General features: G+C 34.7%; 1 protein-coding gene across 3 annotated transcripts in view; it reads right to left on the bottom strand.

Moving 5' to 3' along the window:
• Positions 1 to 18429, bottom strand: part of LOC131069391 (uncharacterized) — a 40364-nt gene extending 21935 nt beyond the window's left edge. For all 3 annotated transcript variants that reach the window (XM_058004786.2, XM_058004784.2, XM_058004785.2), the window contains exons 1-3: positions 18205 to 18429; positions 17089 to 17166; positions 16858 to 16933 (exon numbers count right to left, since the gene is read on the bottom strand). In XM_058004786.2, the coding sequence (XP_057860769.1) occupies positions 16858 to 16933; positions 17089 to 17166; positions 18205 to 18243 (193 nt within the window). In that variant the 5' untranslated portion in view covers positions 18244 to 18429. The remainder of the gene's footprint in view (positions 1 to 16857; positions 16934 to 17088; positions 17167 to 18204) is intronic.
• Between the last annotated feature and the right edge of the window lie 5183 nt (positions 18430 to 23612).

The following is a 23612-nucleotide window of genomic DNA, read 5'->3' as shown; positions in this document are numbered from 1 at the left end:
GTTCTCTTTAGTCCTCAGAGAACACTACTATTTACACCATTGACAATTTTATTAAAAAGAAATTGATTGAAAGACTTGTTATTTTGCCTAGCTTGCAAAGAATTTCCAAGTATCAAGCTCAACATGGGAGAGTATCTATTTACACCCATATATGCTCTCCCACAAGGAATGGATGTGTAATGTCCCTATTTTTACACCATCCTATTCTACGAGCATTGGATAATTTTTATGGATTTGTTCTCTTCGATCCTCCAAGAACATTGCTATTTATACTAAGTGCTTGCATGATACCAAATCTTCTAGGTTTTTTGGGTTTGTTCTCTTCAGTCCTCGAAGAACACTACTATTTATAGGAAGTGTTTGCACAGCACCAATCTTTCTAGGTTTTTTAGGTTTATTCTCTTTAGTCCATAGAAAACACTACTATTTATGGTAAGTGTTTGCATGGCACCAATCTTTATGGTTTTCCTGGGTTTGTTCTCTTTGGTTCTCAAAGAAACACTACTATTTATAGTATATGCTTGTTTCAGCACCAAGCATCATTCTTCAACACCAATAATGTCTCAGCATGTTTGGTTTCAGTTTCCGATGCTTTGGTGGGCCTTTCTGCAATGTGCTAGGAATTATTTTAATATTTGCACTAAAGTTATGTTTTGATATTTACTTTTGTTAATTTTAAGAAATTAAATTATAATCAGACTGTGAATAAACAGTAACAGCAATAAGACACAAGACACAAGACACCAATACCCTGGGAAAACCTCCCTCTTGGAGGTGAAAAACCCAGCCTTTAAATATGATATGTATTATCTCAAATGTAGACAATTTACAAGGCAATGAATTATCTCAGATTGCTGTTCAAGATATCGGTGACGAATGCAGCCCTTCATTAACAGCAAATGATTAGGAGGAGCAGCAGATGTCTAGATCAGATTCGCACAAGAGACATGAAGATCTTTGACAACTTTGCCACAATCAACCTTGAAGAGTTTGCACAATCGCCTTATACAAGTTTGCATTAGGAAGGATCGCTGCTACGAGAGCAGATAGCATTTGATAAATGATGATTGACTAATGGCTTCATTTGCTGTTATATTTATATCCATCTTAGCGCCAACCCTCAAGTCGGCTTGCATTGATTATTGAATTATATTATATTGTCATTTACTAATTGCCTCCCACGTTACATTTGGGTCCAGCCCAATAACATATGTAATTGCATCCCACGTTACATTTGGGTCTAGCCCAATAACATATTTAATTGCCTTCCATGTTACATTTGGGTCCAGCCCAATAACACATTTAATTGAGATAATACATATGAATTTTAATTGTCATTGACAACATTAAATTTCGATAATCAGGTATCCGAACTAGCTAATATTTTCAACACTATAGTGTTAAATATTATAAAGTTACGTTCCTCAAGTGGACACCTCAGAGAGATAAGGAGGGTGTTTTTGCATATGAAAAAAATTTAATATTTCAAAGGGTCTTTTCAAGAGGAAATTTTGCTTTTTTGAAAAAGGCAACAAAAACAAAAAAGCCAATGGCAATACCAAAAAAAGCAAAAAAAGTGGTTTTTAAAAAAGCAACAAAAAAGCTAAAGTTATAAAAGGAGGATAGGGGCTCTCATTTGGCATATACAATGTTTGCAGTTGCACACATAATAGGATGTTGTTGGAATGAATAGTGGAATTTCTTTGGATTGGTGAGAGAACCAGCCTAGCTGGTCTAGTATTTTCACATAGAGGACACAAAGAATTAAAATGAAGTTTTGATTCAGGGTTTTAGAGAAAAAACAAAAATTTTAAGGTGAGCTGATTGTGAAGTTTTTGTAGTTTACACTTGAAACACTTGGCTACTTTCTCGATTAACTAAAAGTATCTCTTTACACACTTCCAATCAAGACAACAAAGTACACAGTAAGAAGATTCACAACCCTACTCACTAAAAATAATAATTTCAATCATAAAGAAAGTGTTGGCATATGTGAACCGGTATGAAGACATGATGACATTGTATGTTGTCATTGATGTCAATATGCTGAAGAGTGAACCGGTATGTGGAAATAAGCAACTGGCAAGAGAACCGGTATGATACTAAGAGCTGGTATATGAGAGAACCGGTATAACATTGTGAACCGGTATATGTGAAAAGGTGAACCGGCATGTTGGTATGAGAACCGGTAAATGGAAGTTTTGCATGACTACCGGTTGGTAGTCTCAACCTCAGGGTTTCCGGTTGAAGTGTTCCAAGCCTATGTGACTCAACCGATGACATTGTGTGATGAGTTAGCATTGTAATGAAGATCAGATCGTGTTGCCACGTCAGCTTGAGCGCATGAAGGATCTTGCATGAAGGAGATCGATCCTATCTACCTCGGGAATATGAGAAGTCTCTGTAAACGGTGGAGAACGCGTGATGGGTTACAAGCCGCCATGAAAGCGGTGAAGAATGAACGATGGAGAATGTCTTGAGATATGATCAAGACTTTTGTATTCAATGCAATGTGTTCAACAGTCAGGATTGAACCGTTTGAATTACTTAACCTAAATGTTTTAGGGTTTAGGGTTTATGCTACCGACCTATTTGTTTCCTATAAGGTCGATGTTGTGTTTCTTTCTGAGGTTGTTGGCAAATGGTGTGTGTGTATCTAAGTGTAGAGATACGTGATTCTTGCCAGACCAAATGAGATAAGAGGATTGATTCCTGCAGTGTGTGTGTGCAGAAGGAAGGAACTTAAGCGGATCTGCATTAGGCATTGAGTGCAATTATCAGATCATTGTAATACGTGTTGATCTTTAACCACTTCAACAGTTGGAAAATCCCTTAACCGGGTAGCTTTAATCAGCTTGTTGTAAATCCTTTAATAGGGTGACTCAAACTAATTGAGTTCTTGAAATCCTCTAACAAGGTAACCTCTAACAGGGTTTAACCCTTAACCGGGTATTTAGCCATCCCTTAACCGGGTGATCCCTAACAGGATCGGTTCCTAGCAAAACCTGTTGTAACAGTCTCTAACCGGACTAGGCTCCTAACAGAGCGGACTTCTAAAGAGTTCAAAAGCAGCTTGTGGGTATTCATCCCCATTGTGGTTTTTCCCAGTTGGGTTTCCACGTGAAAAATCTGTGTCATGTGTGGTATTTTTCATGTGATGTTTTAAGTGATTTGTGTCTGAAGGTAAAACATGCTGAGCTAGCTGTTATTATATTTTTTATGATAGATTACCTATTCGTGCACAAGGGTGAAATGGAAGTGTAGTATTAAGTTGAGTGGAAAACTAAGCGATTAACCGGTTAATGCTTGTCACAGTCATTCTTAACTTTACCGGTTGCACTCTATTTCAGACCAGTGTTACTGTCTGTCAGACATTTGCAGTGTTTGCAGTCAAACCGGTTTGGGAAAGGAAGTTTGTACCTGTAATGATTCACCCCCCCCCCCTCTCAGTACCGGTTTGGTACTTATTGTTCATCATTGAGTTATTAGAAAGATCCTAACAAAAGAGCAGAAAACACCACCCATTGTTATGACATAAACATAGTAAATGAACTAAAGCATAGAAGAATCAATATTACAAAAAGTCTTCTAAAACATGCCAAGGCATTTGAGGATCCTCCTAGAGGTCCATCACCATCTAGTGATGTTGACTGCAGGAAGCAATCCACCCAATATGTGCTCATAAATATACCTCTATCAGCCCAAAAGTGAAATTGAAAGGCTGTTTAAAGATATTAAAGTAATTATGGTATTATTTAATGGTCATTTAGTTAGTTTTAGTTGTTTAGATAGTTTTTAATTTTCTGTTTACGATTGTTTCTTTTTAAGAAACATCATCTTGTAAATTCCTTTATATAGATTCTTTCATCTTCATTTCTTAATATCAATTTACCATTTCATGGTCTTTCATCTTCATTTCTTAATATCAATTTACCATTTCATGGTCTTTCATCTTCATTTCTTAATATCAATTTACCATTTCATGGTATCAGAACCGGTTAACTTTTTTGGCGGAATGTTTTTAAAGACAAAAATTTCATGAATTATCCTGAAAAGAAATTTTCAGAGAGTTTTTTATTCAGTTTTTTTTTTAAAATCGAAAGTTTTTTTTTCACAGGCTTGATTAAGTTTTGGAAAATCAAAGGTTTTTGGTCTGCAAATCCATTTCAAGGCAGATCGAAGCATTTCGAAGGGTTTTCATTGTGGAGAAAATTGAAATTTGCGTGTTTGAGTTCGCTGAAGGAAAAATCATGGAAGGGTTTTTGTGTCTAAAGATCGTGGCGGGCTTATTTGTTGAATCGTGTGGCCTTCTTGCAACTTCGTGACAGATTTGTGAAGATAAAATAGTGTTTTTTCTTCATATCGGATTTTTAACGCTAAATATCACAAACGCTGATTTTTTAAGGAAAAATAGTGTGACAGTGGCATATTTTCTGCTCGTGATTTTCAATGTGTGACAACAGATTTTGTGTTTTTTGTTTGCGACAAGTCTGCAAAATTTTTACAGTTTGAGGATTGTGATTTTTCTGTGGCGTGAAGGGTTTTTCTCCCATGAACGGGCCTATTTTTTACCTGCAACAGGACGTTTTTCACAGTGGGTTTGTGCAAGTTCGGCTATATTTCACACACGGCTAGGGTTTTTGCATATGAGTTTTGGTCTGAAAAAAGTTTTTTCCCACGACCTGGGTGGTTGTTTTCTACAATAAGGGTTTGAGTTTTGTTTTTTGTTGCAGCTATGTTTTTTGTTTACAAATCATGGGTCTGCTAGTATTTTCTAAGCTGAACACCTCAGAATCTATGCCAGCAGTTTGAAAATTTGCCAACCCTGGGATTTGTGCCAGCAGAGTTTGACTGAAGTTTGGCCTTGTTTTTCATGCATAGGAAGATTGGAGGGATGGCGTCATTGACCAACATCATGTTGGAAAGCAGTCAGCGGTTCAAAATTTCGTGGATATCTTGAAAAAAGAAGTTCTGAAGTTTTTGATCCGGTTTTTTTAAGAAAATCAAACATTCTTTCTTTCACGGGCTTCACTGAGGTCTGGAAAATCAAAGGCTTTTTGTCTACGAATCCGTTTCAAGGCAAACTTAAGCATTTCGAAGGGTCTTCATTGCGGAGAAAATTGAAATTCACATGTTTGAGATCATAGAAGGAAAAATTAGGGAAGGATTTCTGTGTCTGAAGATTGTAGCAGGCTTATTTGTTGAATCGTGCCGCCTTCTTGCAGCTTCATGATGGATTTGTGAAGATAAAATCGTGTTTTTTCTTCATATCGGGTGTCATTTTTTTGCTGAAGATCGCAAACGCAGAATTTTTGAAGGAAAAATAGCGCAACAGTGAGACGTTTTCTGGTCATGACTTTCAATTTGTGTGACAATGGATTTCATGTTTTTTGTTTGCGATAGGTCTACAATTTTTTAACAAGATTGCTAATCATGATTTTCTCAGCGGCGTGAAAGGTTTTTCTTCCGCAACCGGGCCCATTTTTTACCTGCAACGTATGTGCAAGTTCAGCTCTGTTTCACCCACAGCTAGGGTTTTTGCAGACAGGTTTTGGTCTTCAACAAGTTTTTTCCCATTACTTGGGTGGTTGTTTTCTGCAATAAGGATTTCAATTTTTTTTGGCTGTGGCTATGGTTTTTTTAACAAACTGTGGGTCTTTTGGTATTTTCTGATCTAGATGCCTCGAGATCTGTGCCAACAATTTGAAATTTTGCCGACCTTGGGATTTGTGCCAACAGAATTCGACTAAAGTATGACCTTGTTTTCCATTCATTGGAAAGCGAGAGGGATGGCATCATTGACCAACATCATGTTGGAAAGCAGTCAGCGCTTCAATGGCAAAAATTACAACACGTGAAAGCAATGCATACTCACAATTTTCTAATACCGGTGCCTAGACCATATTATTCTGGGTAAAAGTGCACATCCTTCGACAGCAAGAAAAGACCAAGACAAGTTTGACGCTTGGGATGGCGTCGTTGACCAACATCATGTTGGAAAGCAGCCAGCGCTTCAATGGCAAAAATTACAACACATGAAAACAACGCATACTCACAATTTCTCATACTAGTGCCTGGACCATATTGTTCTGGGTAAAACTGCATATCATTCAACAGCAAGAAAAGTCTAGGACAAGTTCAATGAGCGAAATCGGCAAGTGGTTATGCTCATTAAGTTGTCAGTCACTGATGACATGCTTCCACAAGTGTCATCTGGCAAGAAAACTGCAGAGATTTGGACGCATCTGAAGGATCTCAATGAAACGTTAAACAAGGGCAAAGCATTCAATCTGAAGAATATGCTATATTCAATCATGATGGACGATAAGATGTCCCTGCAAGAGCATCTTACAAAGATCAAGGATATTCACGATCAACTAGAGGTTCACGATCAACTAGAGGCTATCGGTTGCAAGATGGAAGAAGAGGATATGATGGTTATCACGCTGAAAAGCTTACCACAATCCTACGAACACTTCATTGAAATGCTCAACATTACATACACGAATGTTGACCTAAACTTTGTTGACCTATGCAACAAGCTTTTGCAACATGATAGATGTAAACAACTGTTTGGGAGTAGCAACGAATCATCCACTACAAAACAAGCATTTACTACCAAAGCCAAACATAAAGGCAAAGGCAAAGGCAAGTCCTTTCAACCAAAAGGACAAAGCAAACCTGAGGATGACTCCAAGAAGATTATCACATGTCATCATTGTGGTAAGCTTGGCCATATGAAAAAACAATGCAAAAAACGGTTGGCTAATGAGAAATCCAACCAGGGAGGGTCTCAACAAAAGGCCCATGTTGCAGAGCATATTAAGCAAGAGTCTGCCTTTTATGCATTTATGGTCAAAAGACCAACAAACCATGTCAAATTATATGCCTAGTACATTGATTCTAAATCTTCTCAGCATTTCACGCACAAAAGAGATCGGTTCACGAAGTACGAGGCTTGCTCTGATTTTGTGATCTTTGTAGGAGGTGAAGAGTATACAATTGTCAACAAGACATTCAAATCACATCTAGTGGGAGAAATCTCATATTTCTCAACATATACTATGTTTCAAGCATGGAGCTCAATTTGCTTTCTATCAATCAGATGATGTGACACTGTCCAAAGTTGGATGTCGTCTTCAATGTACACAAGTGCCACATTGTTGATAAGGAACCCAAGAAGGTTATCACATATCATTATTGTGGTAAGCTTGGCCATGTGAACAATCAATGCAAATAACGATTGGCTGATAAGAAATCCAACCAGGGAGGATCTCAACAGAAGGCCCATCTTGCAGAGCATATTGAGCAAGAGTCTGCCTTTTATGCATTTATGGTCAAAAGACCATAAAACCATGTAAAATTATCTGCCTAGTAATTGATTTTAAAGCTCCTCGGCATTTTACGCATAGAAGAGATTGGTTCACAGAGTACAAGGCTTGCTCTGATTTTGTGATTTTTGTAGGAGGTGAAGAGTATACAATTGTCGGCAAGAGCAACATTCAGATCACATCTGGTGGGAGAAATCACATATTTCTCAACGTATACTATATTTCAAGCATGGAGCTCAATCTACTTTTTGTTAGTCAGATGATGTGACACTGTTCAAAGTTGGATGTTGTCTTCAATGCACACAAGTGCCACATTGTTGATAACGAGTCCAAGAAGACAATTGCAGTTGACCTCAGAGATCATGGATTGTACAAGCTAGTTGATGCTAGAGAGTCTTAGGAGATTGCTATGGTTGCGAAGAGTTCACCCATCAGCGGTATGGAATCTCAACCTATCATATCTCTCTCAGTTGACTTGAGAGAATCTGGTAGAAGGCTTACCTGAGATTCAATAGCAGACACATGGTGTGTGCAAAGCTTGCCAAGCAGGGAAGCAACATCGAACTCCATTCTCCGATGGACAAGCTTGGAGAGCATCCAAGGTCTTGCAGTTGGTTCATGTAGATGTTTATGGACCAATGAATATGACATTGGTCACTAGTGCCACGTATTTTCATCTATTTGTTGATGATTTTACTAGAAAAATGTGGGTGTTTTTTCTCAAAGCAAAATCAAATGTGTTTAATTAATTCCAAAAGTTAAAAGTGTAATGTCCCCACCTTTTTAGCATCTCAGTGGAGTTCTTAGCCTTTACATTCTCCGAAGGCTAAGTGGAGAAATAAGGAGAAATTGATTAAATTAATTTCTTATTAAGTCATTAAATAAAATAAAATAAAAAAAGGTGACTTTATATTTAATTAATTTAATTAAAAGTGACTTAAGTGATTTATTTAAATATTTTAATGTTATTATAAAGTTATAAAGTAACTTTATAATAATAAAGTCACTTTAATATTATAATGTGTGAATATGTCTTTAATCCCACATTGGCCAAGAAAGTGTTTGAGCTCTCATAAGAAAGAATAAAAAGGGACCTAAGAGCTCATTTTATATCATCCATCCAAAGAATTGATATTTGTTTGTTATGAACTTGGGAGAAGAAGCCAAGGGTTTCTGATTCAGTCAGCCATTGGAGAGTGACAATTCTTCAGTGTTGCAACCATTTGAGGTGGTGAAATATCCACTGAATTTGGCATTTCAGGAGAGCTTCATTCTGGAGTTCTATTTGGGCTTTAAAAAGAAGGGAAGACATCTAGGGTATGCAGATTTTCGAATATATATCAATTGCAGACCTACAGTTTCATTTGGCAGCCATTAAAAATCAGAATTGAAGCAATCATTTCAAGATACAATTGCTGCTACAATACCCGCGCTACAGTAACCGTGCTACAGTAGACGCTACAGTACTCACGCTATAGTAATCCGTGAATAGTGAAACGCTTCAGTGGCGTGAATAGTGACATGCTACAGTACTAAGAAATCAGGCATTTAATTGGCAAATTATTCGTAGCTACAGCAGGAACGTGTTTAATTGGCAGTCCATTGAAGAGTGGAGACCATCATTTGCAGCAAGCATTTTACATATCAGGTTCTCTAATTTTGCTGTCATAAGTTTTGGAAATTACATGTTATACCTTTGTAACTATTTGGTGTGAGAATAACTAATAAAAACTTCATTATGCTACTGCCACATAATTTCTAGTTTGCATGCCAAGTGTTTGATGATTTGTCAAGCCGCTGTAGTTGTTATTTTTAGTTACTTATATGCATCAAAATCAATTGGCATATCATTTCTATGACATTGTTAGTCAATCTTTCATGGTTAGAGGCATTCAAAACATTAATTGCAGTGTACAAGACCCAAACAATACAAACAGAAAACTCATAACAGCAAGTACAGACTTTGCAAGACAAGTGTTTGACAAAATTCCCAAGGGTAGAAATCAATGATTTAAGGGCAAAGTTAGTAAGGGTTCTTACAAAAAGCAATAGTTGAAAAAGAGTCAAGACATCAAATCATAACACTCTTAAGTCAGATAATGGAGGTGAATTGTGTTCCATTGAATTCATGAACTTCTATGCTAAACATGGTATCAAGCGTCAACTTACCACACCCTATACACCTCAGCAGAATGGTATTGTTGAGCGGAGGAACCAAACTATAACAAAGATGGCTCAATGTATGCAAAAAAACAAGAATGGGCCTAACAAGTTTTGGGTTGAGGCAATCTATTTTGCAATATACCTTCTGAATCGGTCTCCCACACAAGCTGTTAAGATGATGACTCCCGAAAAAGCTTTGTCTAGGAAGAAACAAAAAATCAGCCACCTCAAGGTTTTTGGTTCAAGAGCATATGTTTGGATTCCAGATGCAAAGAGGACCAAACTAGATTCCAAAAATCAGAAGTTGATGGTTACAGGTTACAGTGACAATCATAAAGCCTATCGACTGATTGATGTGGACATTGATCATCTCACATTGAGTAGAGATGTGGTTTTTGATGAAGGTGGACCTTTTTTGCTCTCTTCTCCCATCCAATGTCCTAAAGATAAGCCTCCCGAACAAAAGATATAGGCGTTAGGCTTCCATTAGCTCCACCTAAAGGGAGGTGATTCTGATGATTCTGAACTTCAGTTATGGAATCTCCTAGGCATGATATTGTTCCACCAAAGTTCCCTCAAGATAACCTAGACCAGCATCCAGATTATTTTATTCCAGGCAGCCCAAGTCATATTGATACTCCTAATTTGGAAGTAGATGATTCTGCTCCCCATCCTAAGTGTTGTGAAAAGCTTATCGGTGATGTTTGAGATGATAAGCTTCAAGGGTAGATCTTCTAGAGGCAAGATTTACCATTTCAAAAGACTTGTTGAATGTGGGATGGATCTATGACAGAAAAAACCCCTTCTTAACATCCGACCAGAAAGAAATGTGTTGCCTTCCAGATGTGCAATGACTATAGGGAGCTCATTGAAATACTCATGAAAAATAAGTTTCATATTCTCACCATTGATGATTTGATTGATGATCAATGTGGTGCAAGCATTCTCACTCAATTTCTTTTGAGAAGGTACAATTCTTTCATGTGGATCTCCCATAGTCTACACACAATCACCTTGGATCTTCTTCTTACCTTTTCCTTCTCTAGTCAATAACAAGGCTAAGTTAGATGGCAAAATTTTTATGATGGAAGCTAACACTAACTTGACAGAAAAACATGGTTCAAAGTTACTACCATCTATGGACTTGTCATGAGAAGCAAATATTACTTGTTTAGAAGGAGTACTAGTCGATATTTCATACAAAGGAGGTTGTAGTAGAGCAAAAGCAAGTTGTATAAGTTGTTGGCAAAGTTGTGTTGAAGACATCCAACAAACTTAATGGAAGCTGGAATGTCACAACCAGGATTATGAAACCCAAAATGAGGTCCTTTTGGGAAAATAATTGCTATTGATGAGGGAGTGGCATACTTCCATCACATGTACTGAATGTTATTGTAAATGTAAATAGACTGTTATTACTTTCTGAGCAATCAGAATTCTGAGACAACTAGTTTAGAAGTTTTAGCGTTGGATATAAGGAATGTAAAACCGATTTTATTAGTCTTATCGATTTGCCTTTGCAGATGAAAAACAAACGATTATATTTACTACCGATCACTGTATTGTTTTCTTCTATCGAATATCTTATAAACAGAGAGGGTAGCGTATATATATCTTTTGTTTCCATTGGATCGTGCCTCCACAGGGGGTCACGATCCTATATGGAACCACGTGGTTCCACATAGGGTCGTGACCCCTGTGTGGAGCCACGATCCTTCTACACCGGCGATTACTTCCTTACATAAACTCAACGATACATAGCATAGCAAATTTGTTAGTTCATACTAACTAAATTTAATCACAATTAAATCGCAAATAACAGACTTGGTTTCTGTGCGTTGATAAAATAAGGAGACAGATTTATTTTCCTGAGTGTTACGACTGAGACTATAATTAACACTCCCTTTACGACTGAGACTATAATTAACACTCCCTCTTAGTCTTAGGAGTATAGACCTAAAACTTAATTGAGCTCACCACTAATCTCATGAGAATTACATCACCTAGATGTGAAGTATCATCGTGTGATACTCAGGATATACTCACTTTGATATCCAGTTTTAAGTATCAGCGTGTGATACTAAGGATATACTCACTTTGATATCCCTATTATAGTATGTGCACTGACATTAATCCGCTTACATAATGTCTACTATAACTTATCATATTACTGATATTCAAATTGTCTGATTTTCAGTTTATATGATCTTCCAAACATTTATAAGATCGTCACCTTACAATGTTAAAATACAAGTGTTCATTAACTAAAGAATCGTCATCCTTTAGGAATGAACACAGGGAAAGGTTACATACTTCATATACTCAAATATATGACCAAGAAGTTTACATAAATTTTAGACATCAATTACAGTTTAACCATACCAAGATACCTCCTGAAGTGATCTATTTTCACTCTTGCTAGGGGTTTGGTGAGAATGTCAGTTGTCTGATCTCCTGTATTGACATATTCCAGTCTTATTACCTTTCTCTCTATCATGTCTCTTACATAGTGATATGGGATCTCAATGTGCTTGGATCTATCATGAAAAATTGGATTCACTGAAAGTTTAATGCAGCTCTGATTGTGACAATGAATGATAGTAGGCTTCAGACTTTCACCAAACAGTCCTACTATCAATTTCCTCAACCATACGGCTTCCTTAGCTGCCATGGATGCAGCCATATATTCAGCTTTTGTGGAGCTCTGAGCTACGGATGATTGTTTTCTGCAGATCCAAGATACCATGGCTGATCCTAACCTGAAACAGCATCCTAAAGTGCTCTTCCTGTCTATCACGCTTCCAGCCCAATTTGAATCAGAGTATCAATGTAGGTTCAATGCAGTGTGTTCATAATGCAGTCCATAGTCCAAGGTACCTTGTAGATATCTCAATATATGCTTTACTGCAACCAAATGTATTTCTTTGGGTTCAACCATGTGTTGACTGAGTGCATTTACTACATAACATATATCAAGTCTGGTATTGACAAGGTACATTAATGATCCAATAATCTATCTATATAATGTTGGATCTACAAATTTGGAATCTGCTATAGCTTCTTTTAGTTTATGTAGGTTTGTTTCCATAGGAGATGACATTGGCTTACAATTCATCATTCCAAATCTCTTCAAAATGTCAATGGTGTATTTACCTTGATTTAGATAAATACCATCTGGTTTTTGCCATACTTCTAATCCAAGGAAATAATGGAGTAGACCTAAATCCTTCATCTCAAACTCTGAAGCTAGTTCTTGTTTGCATTTTGCAATGAGATGATCTTCGCCTGTAATTAATAAGTCATCTACATATAATATGAGTATCAACATTTCACCTTTGATTATTTTGAAATACAGATTTTGCAATGAGATGATCTTCGCCTGTAATTAATAAGTCATCTACATATAATATGAATATCAACATTTCACCTTTGATTATTTTGAAATACAAATTTGGATCAGCAATGTTCTTAGAGAAACCTATCTCTAATAAGTAACTATCAATTCTTTCGTACCATGCTCTGGGAGCTTGTTTTAATCCATACAGTGCTTTCTCTAACTTGCATACATGTGTTTTAGCATTATTTACCTCAAATCCCTCAGGTTGCTCTAGATATACTTCTTCTTCAATTGTTTCATTCAAAAATGTAGTTTTTACATCCATTTGATGAACTTTCCATCCTTTAGATGCTGCTATAGCCAGGATTGTTCTGACAGAAGTGTATCATGCAACAGGTGCAAATGTTTCTTCATAGTCAATTCCTTCCTTCTATGAGAAACCTCGAGCAACAAATCTTGCCTTATGTTTTTCTATACTGCCATCAACAGCATGCTTAATTTTAAAGAGCCATTTAGAAGATGCAACTGATTTTCCTTTAGGTCTAGGAACAATTTTCCACACATCATTCTTTAAGATAGATTGATATTCCTCTATCATGGCATCCTTCCATACTTGTTGTTTAAGAGCCTCTCCGGCACTTGAAGGTTCAGCATTTATGAGGTCTATAATTAGAGTAACATAGCTAGAAAACTTTGAAGGATAGCTAGAAAACTTTGAAGGTCTTTTGCTTTCTCTAACTGTTCCTCTAGGTGTTGCAAAGGATTCTGCTTCCTGTACTATTTTAGTGGCCCATAGTGGTCTCTTCCTGGGATTCTCTGTTGTAGTGTTCTCAAGTTCCAAGGTGTTATCCTCAGGATGCTCCCTCTGAGTTTCAGAAAGAGAATCTTCTTCCAAATTAATGGAATCCGTTGGGATTTCAGGTGTGATGGAACTCCTTGTTTTGTTAATAGCTATATCTTCCTCAAATATGACATCTCTGCTTAATTCTATTTGTCTTTGACCAGGGATGAATATTCGGTAGGCTTTAGATGTTTCACTATATCCTACAAAAATCCCTTTTTGTCCAGTAGGTTCTAATTTAGTTCTTTTCTCCTTAGGTACATGAATATAAAAAGGACATCCAAATATTTTGAGATGGCTAATATCATGTTTAATTCCAGTAAAGACTTCTTCAGGAGTTTTGTCACCAATATGAGAGTGAGGACATCTGTTTCGAATGTATACAGCGGTATTAGTGGCTTCTCCCCAAAGTGCAGTTTCTAGGTTTTGATCTAACAACATAGCTCTTGGCGCTTCTACTATTGTTCTATTTTTTCCTTCAACAACCCCGTTTTGTTGAGGATTGTAAGGTACAGTGAACTCCCTCTTAATCCCAGCATCTTTACAAAACTCTTTAAACACTTCTAATGTGTATTCCCTACCATTGTCAGTCCTAAGAGTTTTGATTTTCCTACCAGAGTGATTTTCTGTAATAGATTTGAACTCTTTAAATTTCCTAAGAATATCTTCAGGTTCTTTACTTTTAAGGAAATAAATCCAAGTTTTCCTAGAAAAATCGTCTACAAAGATTACATAGTATAATGCGTTTCCTAGTGATGGTTCAGACATAGGCCCACATAAGTCAGAGTGAACTAGTTCTAATACCCCTTTAATTTTTCTAGAACTGCAAGGAAAAGAGTTTTTAGTGCTTTTCCCTAGTGCACATCCTTTACAAACATCTGAATGAATTGGCTTTAGTTTAGGTAGTCTTGTGACTAATTTCTCCATAGAGGGTAGAGCACGAAAATGTAAGTGCCCTAGTCTTCTATGCCAAATTTATGCTTGATCTATGACTTCATGAAGTAAGGTTTGATTTGGATCATTACACAATTCATATAGGTGCCCTTGTCTGTAACCAATCACTTGTGCTCTTCTGAAGGTGGTTGTTTTTGGCCATGCCATTACCTTTCCTTCTATGAATGAGACTCTATATCCGTCGTCCTCAAGTGTAGAGATAGAGACTAAGTTCCTTTTGATGCCTGGTACAAATAGTACCCCAGTGAATTGGATTGAGATTCCAAACTTCAGTCTGATTGTACATGTCCCGACACCCTTTACAGGATGTGCAGAGTCATCCCCTATTGTTACCTCTTCATTTGATCCCTTTTCCATTGAGTCTAGTAATTCTCTGACTCCGGTGACATGTCTTGACGATCCACTGTCTATCACCCAAGTGTTAGACTTGTTTGAAGCTTGACTTGATAGTGCTGTATATAATACAAACTTCTCAGATTCAAGTTTTGTGTTCCTCTCTACTTTAGCGAATGATGCCTGTTGTTTTACTTTATCGGGACAGTTAAATGACATATGTCCGTACTGATCACATCTATGACATTGGATTCTTGACATGTCTTTCTTATGAAAGCTTTTCCCATGATGGGATTTTCTCTTCTTGAAGTTTCTCTTCTTGTCTTTCTTACGGGAGTCGGTATTCAGAATGTGGAGGTCTTCATCTTTAGTTTTGTGATTTCCCCCTTTCATTTGCCTTGATTCTTCAAGGAGACAGTCATCCCTTAGTCGATCGAATTCTGTGAGTTTATCCCTTGCATTTATGCCTTGTTTGAATAATTCCCAGGATTCAGGTAATCCGTCTAGGGTAATCATTGATAGTTCTTGCTTCTCGACATGATAATCAAGTTTTTGCAGTTGATCTCTGAGTGAACCTATCCTCATGAAGTATGAGTTTATTGTTTCACCTTTATTTATACTTATATGGTTCAACTGTCTTTTTAGACCTAGGGTTTTGCTCGGATTGTTTATTTCACACGTCCTTTCAAGGGTTTTGAACATTTCATATGCGTTGTCATATTTTAATATAAGTGGTATTATGTGATCCCTTACTGTATCACGATTTTTACAGCTTTATCATTTCCTTCATTCCATACAGTTTTCTCAGGTTCGTTTACAAGTTTGGGCTTGTCTTCTTTTATGAATTTGATTACTTTGTTCTCTTTTAACACTATCATAAGTCTGACTTTCCAAGCCAAAAAATTTGCTGCTCCTTCGAGTCTGTCCTCAAATCTGATTGTGTTCACCATTTTAGAACTCTTCAATTTTGTAAACTTCGCTTTCAGTCTATTCGGATCTTTAAGTAGTTAGGCTCTGATACCATGTAAATGTATATAGACTGTTATTACTTTCTGAGCAATCAGAATTCTGAGACAACTAGTTCAGAAGTTTTAGCGTTGGATATAAGGAATGTAAAACCGATTTTATTAGTCTTATCGATTTGCCTCTGCAGATGAAAAACAAACGATTATATTTACTACCGATCACTGTATTGTTTTCTTCTATCGAATATCTTATAAACAGAGAGGGTAGCGTATATATATCTTTTGTTTCCATTGGGTCGTGTCTCCACAGGGGATCACGATCCTATGTGGAACCACGTGGTTCCACATAGGGTCGTGACCCCTGTGTGGAGCCACGATCCTTCTACACTGGCGATGTTCCACATAGGATCGTGACCCCTGTGTGGAGCCACGATACTTCTACACCGGCGATTACTTCCTTACATAAACTCAACAATACATAGCATAGCAAATTTGTTAGTTAATACTAACTAAACTTAATCACAATTAAATCGCAAATAACAGACTTAGTTTCTGTGCGTTGATAAAATAAGGAGACAGATTTATTTTCCTGAGTGTTACGACTGAGACTATAATTAACAGTTATGTAATCTATTTTTACAAATGAAGGGAGCTGTCCCCATTTTAAGAAAAAATAAAAAATAAAGCAATTTTAATGCTATATGTCAAGCAGAAGAGATATTATAAAACGATATCTGTTACAAAAAGGGAATTTTGGCCTTTGTAATGACACAAGGTTGTTAGTGATTCTACAAAGTAGAATAAAAAAGTTTTATTTTTGCATTTAACTCTTCCCATGCAATTTTATGTCTGGTTTCTAACAATGAGAGGGAAGTTGCCATAACAAAATTTATTATGCCAGCGAACTTGAGAAAAAATAACAAGTAAAAATACCAGTGTATGCTTCATTTATTTCTTGAAACTTTGCAGTTGCAGCATCATCTCCTTTATGCTTGTCTGGGTGCCATTTCTGTGAAAGAAGAAAACAGATGCATTCTTTAATCAAATATAACTGCAAAGTATCTCTCTTCAGCATACACTACTGAATTGTCTCATCGTAGCCATGCAAAAGCTGAATGACATTAAAAAAAAAACTAGAAAACAGGAAAGAAATTAAAGCAAAACCAATGCAAGCCTGAGGTAGTTCGTCCTAATTTTATCATCTGCGGCATCATAATCGACTTCAAGCACCTTGTAATAATCCTGAAAAAAAGTTTAGAGATGCTGTCAGAACAACCATTGCAGTTAAACATGTTTTAGCATTTTACTCATACTCTGATAATATAGGCACCAAATTCATACTATGTACTGACTACCATCAATCTGGAAATACCGATAGATTTGTTAGTAGATGTCATCTGGAATACGCTAATGAGGTTTAAAAGTCTGCTATTGCAGACTTTATACAAGCTCCCATTTTTGTGAATTTTGATAATGCTTTAAGGTTGGATTTTACCCTGCCTGATGGGAATGCTGTAGTTTTCAATAGTAATTTTGTATAATAAAAAATATTATTTGGGGATATCACTTATCCCTGGACACCTAAGCTGTTGATTGTTCTAATGCAGTTCTTAATTTAGGAAAAGTGAAGTCCAGGGGATGTGGAGTAACGATAATGGAGGCACTCTTAAGAACATAACCCTGGTTCAAATCCTTCATCTGGCAATAAGGCGGAGCATGTAGCCAGGTTAAATATTAATGTACATTTCATCAAAACCCAGGTTAACAAATATTAAGAATGCCGATTAAAACAAGTAGTCTGCTGTGAAATTCACTGATAAAAAACCCCAATTTACTCATTGTACATTTCACAAAAAATGCAAGTTAACTATAGTATCGTTTGACGAGGTTAACAATTATTGTGATTATACACCAAAACCCAGGTTGGCAAATATAAAATGACAATTAACCCCACGATCTGTTGAAAAACTTCCTCAGAAACCCTAATTTTGTCATCTTAAATATCCAAAAGCAGTTTTGATATACAGAAACCGATTAAAAACTGAGAAAACAATGTCAAAATTTATGCGCACAGAATAGGGAATTTAACAGCAAAAGGATGGTTTTTTCTGGCATGTTTCAAAATGCTCCCCGTAGTAGACCTCTCATTTCTCATTTTCCAGGATCTAGAAAAAAAATAACAGAGATAGCAGAGAACTAAAAGCCTGAAAGATGAAATTTAAGAGCCGAATTCGTTAAATATGTGAAACGTAGATATAGTTTGAAAGCCAGAAATTTGACCTTAACAGATAGTGAGAAATCTCTGAAACAATTTCCCATATACAGATATCTAGAGCTTCGACAATTCAGGGTAGAAATTTCCCATTTGGAGGTGGGTGCTAATTTAGTATGGTATGTTCCTGTGGTCTATAAAGGCCGACGAAAGCAACTATTACCTGGCCAAAAAATTACCGTTTATCCCAAAAGAAAGTACGCAAAGCCAACAAAAACATAAACAACAATGAAATGCTGTCACGCCGGAGGATTTATTGATGCATTTATGTCTTTTTGACATTTTGTTTTCATTACACGAAAAGTCGGTGGACGATTGTCGCGTGCGGTTTTTTTTTTTCAGTTTTTGTTGTTATTAAAAGGGACCATGTTTTTTTAAAAACATTCATTCTTGTTCTAATGATAATGGCCGGCCTTGTTTATCTAACCTTATCATAATTAAAAGTATATGAATAAAACTTATATATTAATAGTTGTTTATTTGTATTTCTTTTAGTTAAAATTTGTAGATTTTGTCAATGGGTCTTTGGTCTACGGTGAAGTTGAAAGGCTCTAAATGAGCTCACCAGGGATGAAGTCTTGCTGAATGCATGACTCTGATATCTTAAGGAATGAGGCCGGGATCGTGCCTCGAGCGAATTTGGCAGAATGGATACCCCTCAGTTTTTGACTCTTAGCCGAAGAGGTGCAGCCTATTGACTCGTGCCTCGGGTGGCAAAAACTACTTTGTGGACCTCCATCAAAAAAAAATTGTAGACTTTATGTCTAATCTAAAGATATATTTATTAACTCATGTTCTAATGATAATGGTCATTCATGTCTTGTTTATCTAACCTTCTAGTTACTAATTTTATAGAAATTAAAAAAAGATAATTAAAAGTTTTATTAATAAAAATTTGTAGGTATTAGTAGTTGTTTATTTGTACTTTTTTTAGTTAAAATTTGTAAACTTTGTCTAATTTATTAATTTAAAATGAATTTGTACATCCCATAAAGATTTTAATATTTTGCAAGTGATCTTCATTCATTAATTCATTATGGGATGTGATGGTGGATTTTTTCATGTTAGTATTAGAATTTTTTCATGTTACTTATGCATTCATTGTGTTAAATATTTCTATGACTTCAACCAATCAAATCACAAAATTAAAAATTTTGAAACAAATTTCTATTGTGCATATTTAATGAATGTACATTCTCATATTAATTTTGTAAGGTACGCCCTAAGATCTCATGTTTAGATTTGTGCACTTTCAAGACTAGGTGCTCTCCAACAACTTTGTCTATCTAGCACTCATATTTGTAGCATTGACCATGTTTAATAATTAATTGATAATTAAAATATAACAATTAATTATTTTTCAATGTTGGATAGATGTTTATTTTTCAATTAATTATTAAACACGATCAATGCTACAATATGGGTGATGGATAGACGTTGTCATATCCAATGCATATGTCTTAACCATGGTAAGAGGGTCAAGTTAACCCTAGTTAGAGCAATTGGATTTTTTAATTTTTAAATTGTCGTGCTTATCGGAGTTGGTAAAGAGGAGTCAAATAGGCTGAACAATTCATTTAATTTTGGTAATATTAATGAAAAAATTGTTAACAAATGTTAGTGTCACATTGGTCAATTTTTGTATAAAGGGATTGTGTTGAATTTTTGTCCTAAGTATTATTTTACTTTTTCATTTAAAGGGGTCGTGGGAGTGTAAATCCAATAAATTGTTTTTGGGGAATTTTTAAATTTTCTTGAAATTTTGACGACTATTATATGAATCCTTAAAATTAGTTTTAATTTTAGAAGTGTAATTTTAGATTATTGTTTATATAATGATGAATATATAAGTATTATTTTTATTTATTTTTTTATTTTTAAAATCAATGTATGTAAATTACATAAATTTAGATAATAAAAAAAAATAGCATCAATAATGTAGAGTATTTTTTATTAAAAGATATTATATAACTTAATTTATGTGTTTTTTATTCGAAGATATTATATAATTTAATTTATGTGTTTTTATTTATAAAAAAAATCATTTGCAAATAGATGTGCTTAAAAAAAACCATAAGTAATATAGAGTTTTTTTTTAATTAAAAGATTTTATATAATTCAATTTATGTGTTTTTCATTAAGAGATATTATATAATTCAATTTATATGTGTTTTTATCCATTAAAAAAAATCATTTCAAGTTAGATGTGTAATTGTATAAATAGGTGGTCTTAATATGTACTTGTAGAAGTGGTCTTGAAATTTTTAAATATAAATTTAATTTTTGGATTGTTATTTTTACTTCCACTTAGTTGTTGGTACCCTTAGAATTGAATTTAAGAACTCCTCTAATTCATTCTACGACATTGAGAGTCATCTTAAATAATTGTTTTAGGGCATTAACAACAATTACACCAACATTTAAGAACATTAGCACTACATTATATGCTTGAATTAGCATCTAGATATATTGCATATTAAATGTCATCCGCAAGTAACAAATATATTTCAAATTATGTTATAACTAATAATATATCATTACAACACCTAGCAAATATATATATATATATATACAAATACTTTTCTATTTGCTACTCTAAACTAACCACACTATTCGCAGGAACTTGACGCTTTACGTCTCTTTTTATTTTTATCATCTCATGGCTCACATAATAGTTGAACTTAATGCAATGTCATACATCAAGTTGGTCATGAAGCCAATTTTAGAGTTTGGTTAAGTCTCTAATTTGTTCGAGGGTCTAAAATATAATCAATGAAAGTATCTTGTAGAGTGTAGAAAGTGTTGATAAATGTACATCTCTATAGTGGTATATTAATGCATTAAAAATAAAGCAACTAAACAAGCATTAAAATTAAAACACCTTATTCTACTCATGCAAACCTCATATCAAGTGACATATCAAGATGTGCTCGTAATGAATGTAGGTGCACATTTTTCTCACATAACAACTAAAATCCCTTGATGATAAAACTAAAATAACTTAAGATGGTTGAAAGTGATGGTATCAAAATAATGAATGAAAGGCTTGATTAATGGAATTTTAGGAAGATCAAATAGATGGTTGATCTTGGATCTCAAGTTTGATCCAATATTGGTGGGTTTTATGAGGATAGGTAGCAAGCATGAAAAAGTTGCACATTGTTTTAATTTTAATTAAAATAGTATTGCTAGATTGATTAATGAGTAAATAGAATTGATTGATGAGTTAATTAATTGCATGAAGGAGTTAGACAAAGTTGACTATTTGCATGCAATCAATATGTGAGTGCATGGTGAGTGAAGTGGATTAATGAATGAAATTGAGAGCATGATTGGGTGAACTAGATGAACTAGGTAGTTAACTAGGTGAAGTGGATTTTAATAATTTAATTACTAGCTTACATATATTTGATTTTAATCACACACACACACACACATATAAAATACGCCGAGAGATATCCTTCTCAAGGCGCCTATTAGAGTTCAGGGTACATGATAAAAATAGGCGCCTCGAGAAGGATATCTCTCGGCGTATTATATATGTGTGATTAAAATCAAATATATGTAAGCTAGTAGCAGTCACGACACAAGATGGGAAACAATAAAAAAAATCAAAATATAACTATGTAATATTATATTATTAATGTTTGTTGAAATAATATGTAATATTATTATTGCAATTATTATTGTTATGTTCTATTTGTTTGTGTAATAATATTATAATATACTATTATTATTAATTTATATTGTTTTGATTATTATAATATTATTTTATAATTTATTGAAAATAATATTCATAATATAAATTTGAAATATTCTAAATGTATTATATTATTATTTTAAATTATTTTTAGTTATAATATTATTTTTATAGTTTTATTAGTAATATTATATTAATAGAGTGTTATATGATAAGTATAATGCTATTATATTCTTATTTTGAAACTATAATATTGTTTTATAGTTATTACGTGTATAATATCAAGTTAAGAGTTTAAATCTTGGTTAGAGTTAGGGTTAGGATTATGGTTAGGGGTGGGACTATGGTTATAGATTTGATTATGATCATGATAGAATAACAATTATGATGGGCTTTAGTTGAAGATTAGGGTTAGGGTTAGGGCTAATATCATAGTCAGATTTATGCTTAGGATTAGGTTTTGCATTAGAGATACAATTATAACGAGGGTTAGGGTTATAATTATAATGAGAGCTAGTATTATACTTAGGGTTAGGGTTAGGGTTGGGGTAAGGGTTAGGATTGGGGTAAATCTTAGTGATTATAATTAGGGTTAAGGTTAAAGATTATAAATAAAATTAGGGTTAGGGTTAGGGTTAGAATTATAATTAGGATCAGGGTTAGGGTTAGGGTTAAGATTACAATTAAAGATAGTGCGTGATGATAGCTATAAGAGTTAGGGTTTGGGTTAGGATTAGGGTTGGGGCTAGAATAGGGTTAGGGTTAGGGTTAAAATTATAACTAGGGTTAGGGTTAGGGTTAGGGTTAGGGTTATAATTATAATTTGTGTTACAATTAAAGATTATAATTAGCGATTATAATAAAAAATAGGGTTAGGGTTAGGGTTATAATTATAATTAGGGTTAAGGTTATAATTATAATTAGGGTTAGGGTTATGGTTAGGATTATAAGGTTATATATAATTAATAATTAGATATAAAGTTAGGTTAAAGATTATAATTAATAATTAGATATAAAGTTAGGTTTTGGGTCATTATCAGGTTAGGGTTAGGGTTAGGGTTAGGGTCTAGATTAGAGGGAGTTATAGTATTATGGATAAAATAATAGTTATATTTGGTTTTAATTAACAATTAGAATCGTTATTGTAGGATAATGCTTGGGGTAAGGGTTGAGGCTCAACTAGAATTAGTATTAGGGTTAGGGATAGGGTTTAATTAGGATCGAGGTTAGCATTACAACTAAATTAAGGTTAGAGTTAGTGTTATGACTCAAGAAGGGTAAGGATTTAAGGATAAAACATGTTGTTAGGTTTTCGGCTATATAATAGAGCTTCGTTTGAAGGTTAGCGTTAGAATTTAATTAGGGCTATGGGTTATGTTAGCATAAATATTGGGGATAACATCAAGCATAGGTTGGATTTACAATCAAGGTTACTTTAGGGTTATGGTTGAGGTTCAAAATAGGGTTTAAATAGTAATTGTGGTTAAGGTTAATTTTAAGGTTGGGTTATTACAAGGGTTCAGTTACAGTTAGTGCTAGAGTTTAATTATGGGTAGAATTAGGGTTGTTATTCAACTACATTATGGTTAGGGTTAAATTAGTATTACACTTCACTTAGGATTAGGGTTTGGGTTGGATTAGGGTTAGGAATAGAGTTCAATTAGAGTTAGGGTTAATTTTAGGGCTAGGATTCAATTATGGAAACAATTGAGGAAA

Source organism: Cryptomeria japonica, chromosome 10 (assembly GCF_030272615.1).
Source record: "Cryptomeria japonica chromosome 10, Sugi_1.0, whole genome shotgun sequence".
In the NCBI taxonomy this organism is placed as follows: Eukaryota; Viridiplantae; Streptophyta; class Pinopsida; order Cupressales; family Cupressaceae; genus Cryptomeria; species Cryptomeria japonica.
This window is presented reverse-complemented; position numbering and strand designations above follow the sequence as displayed.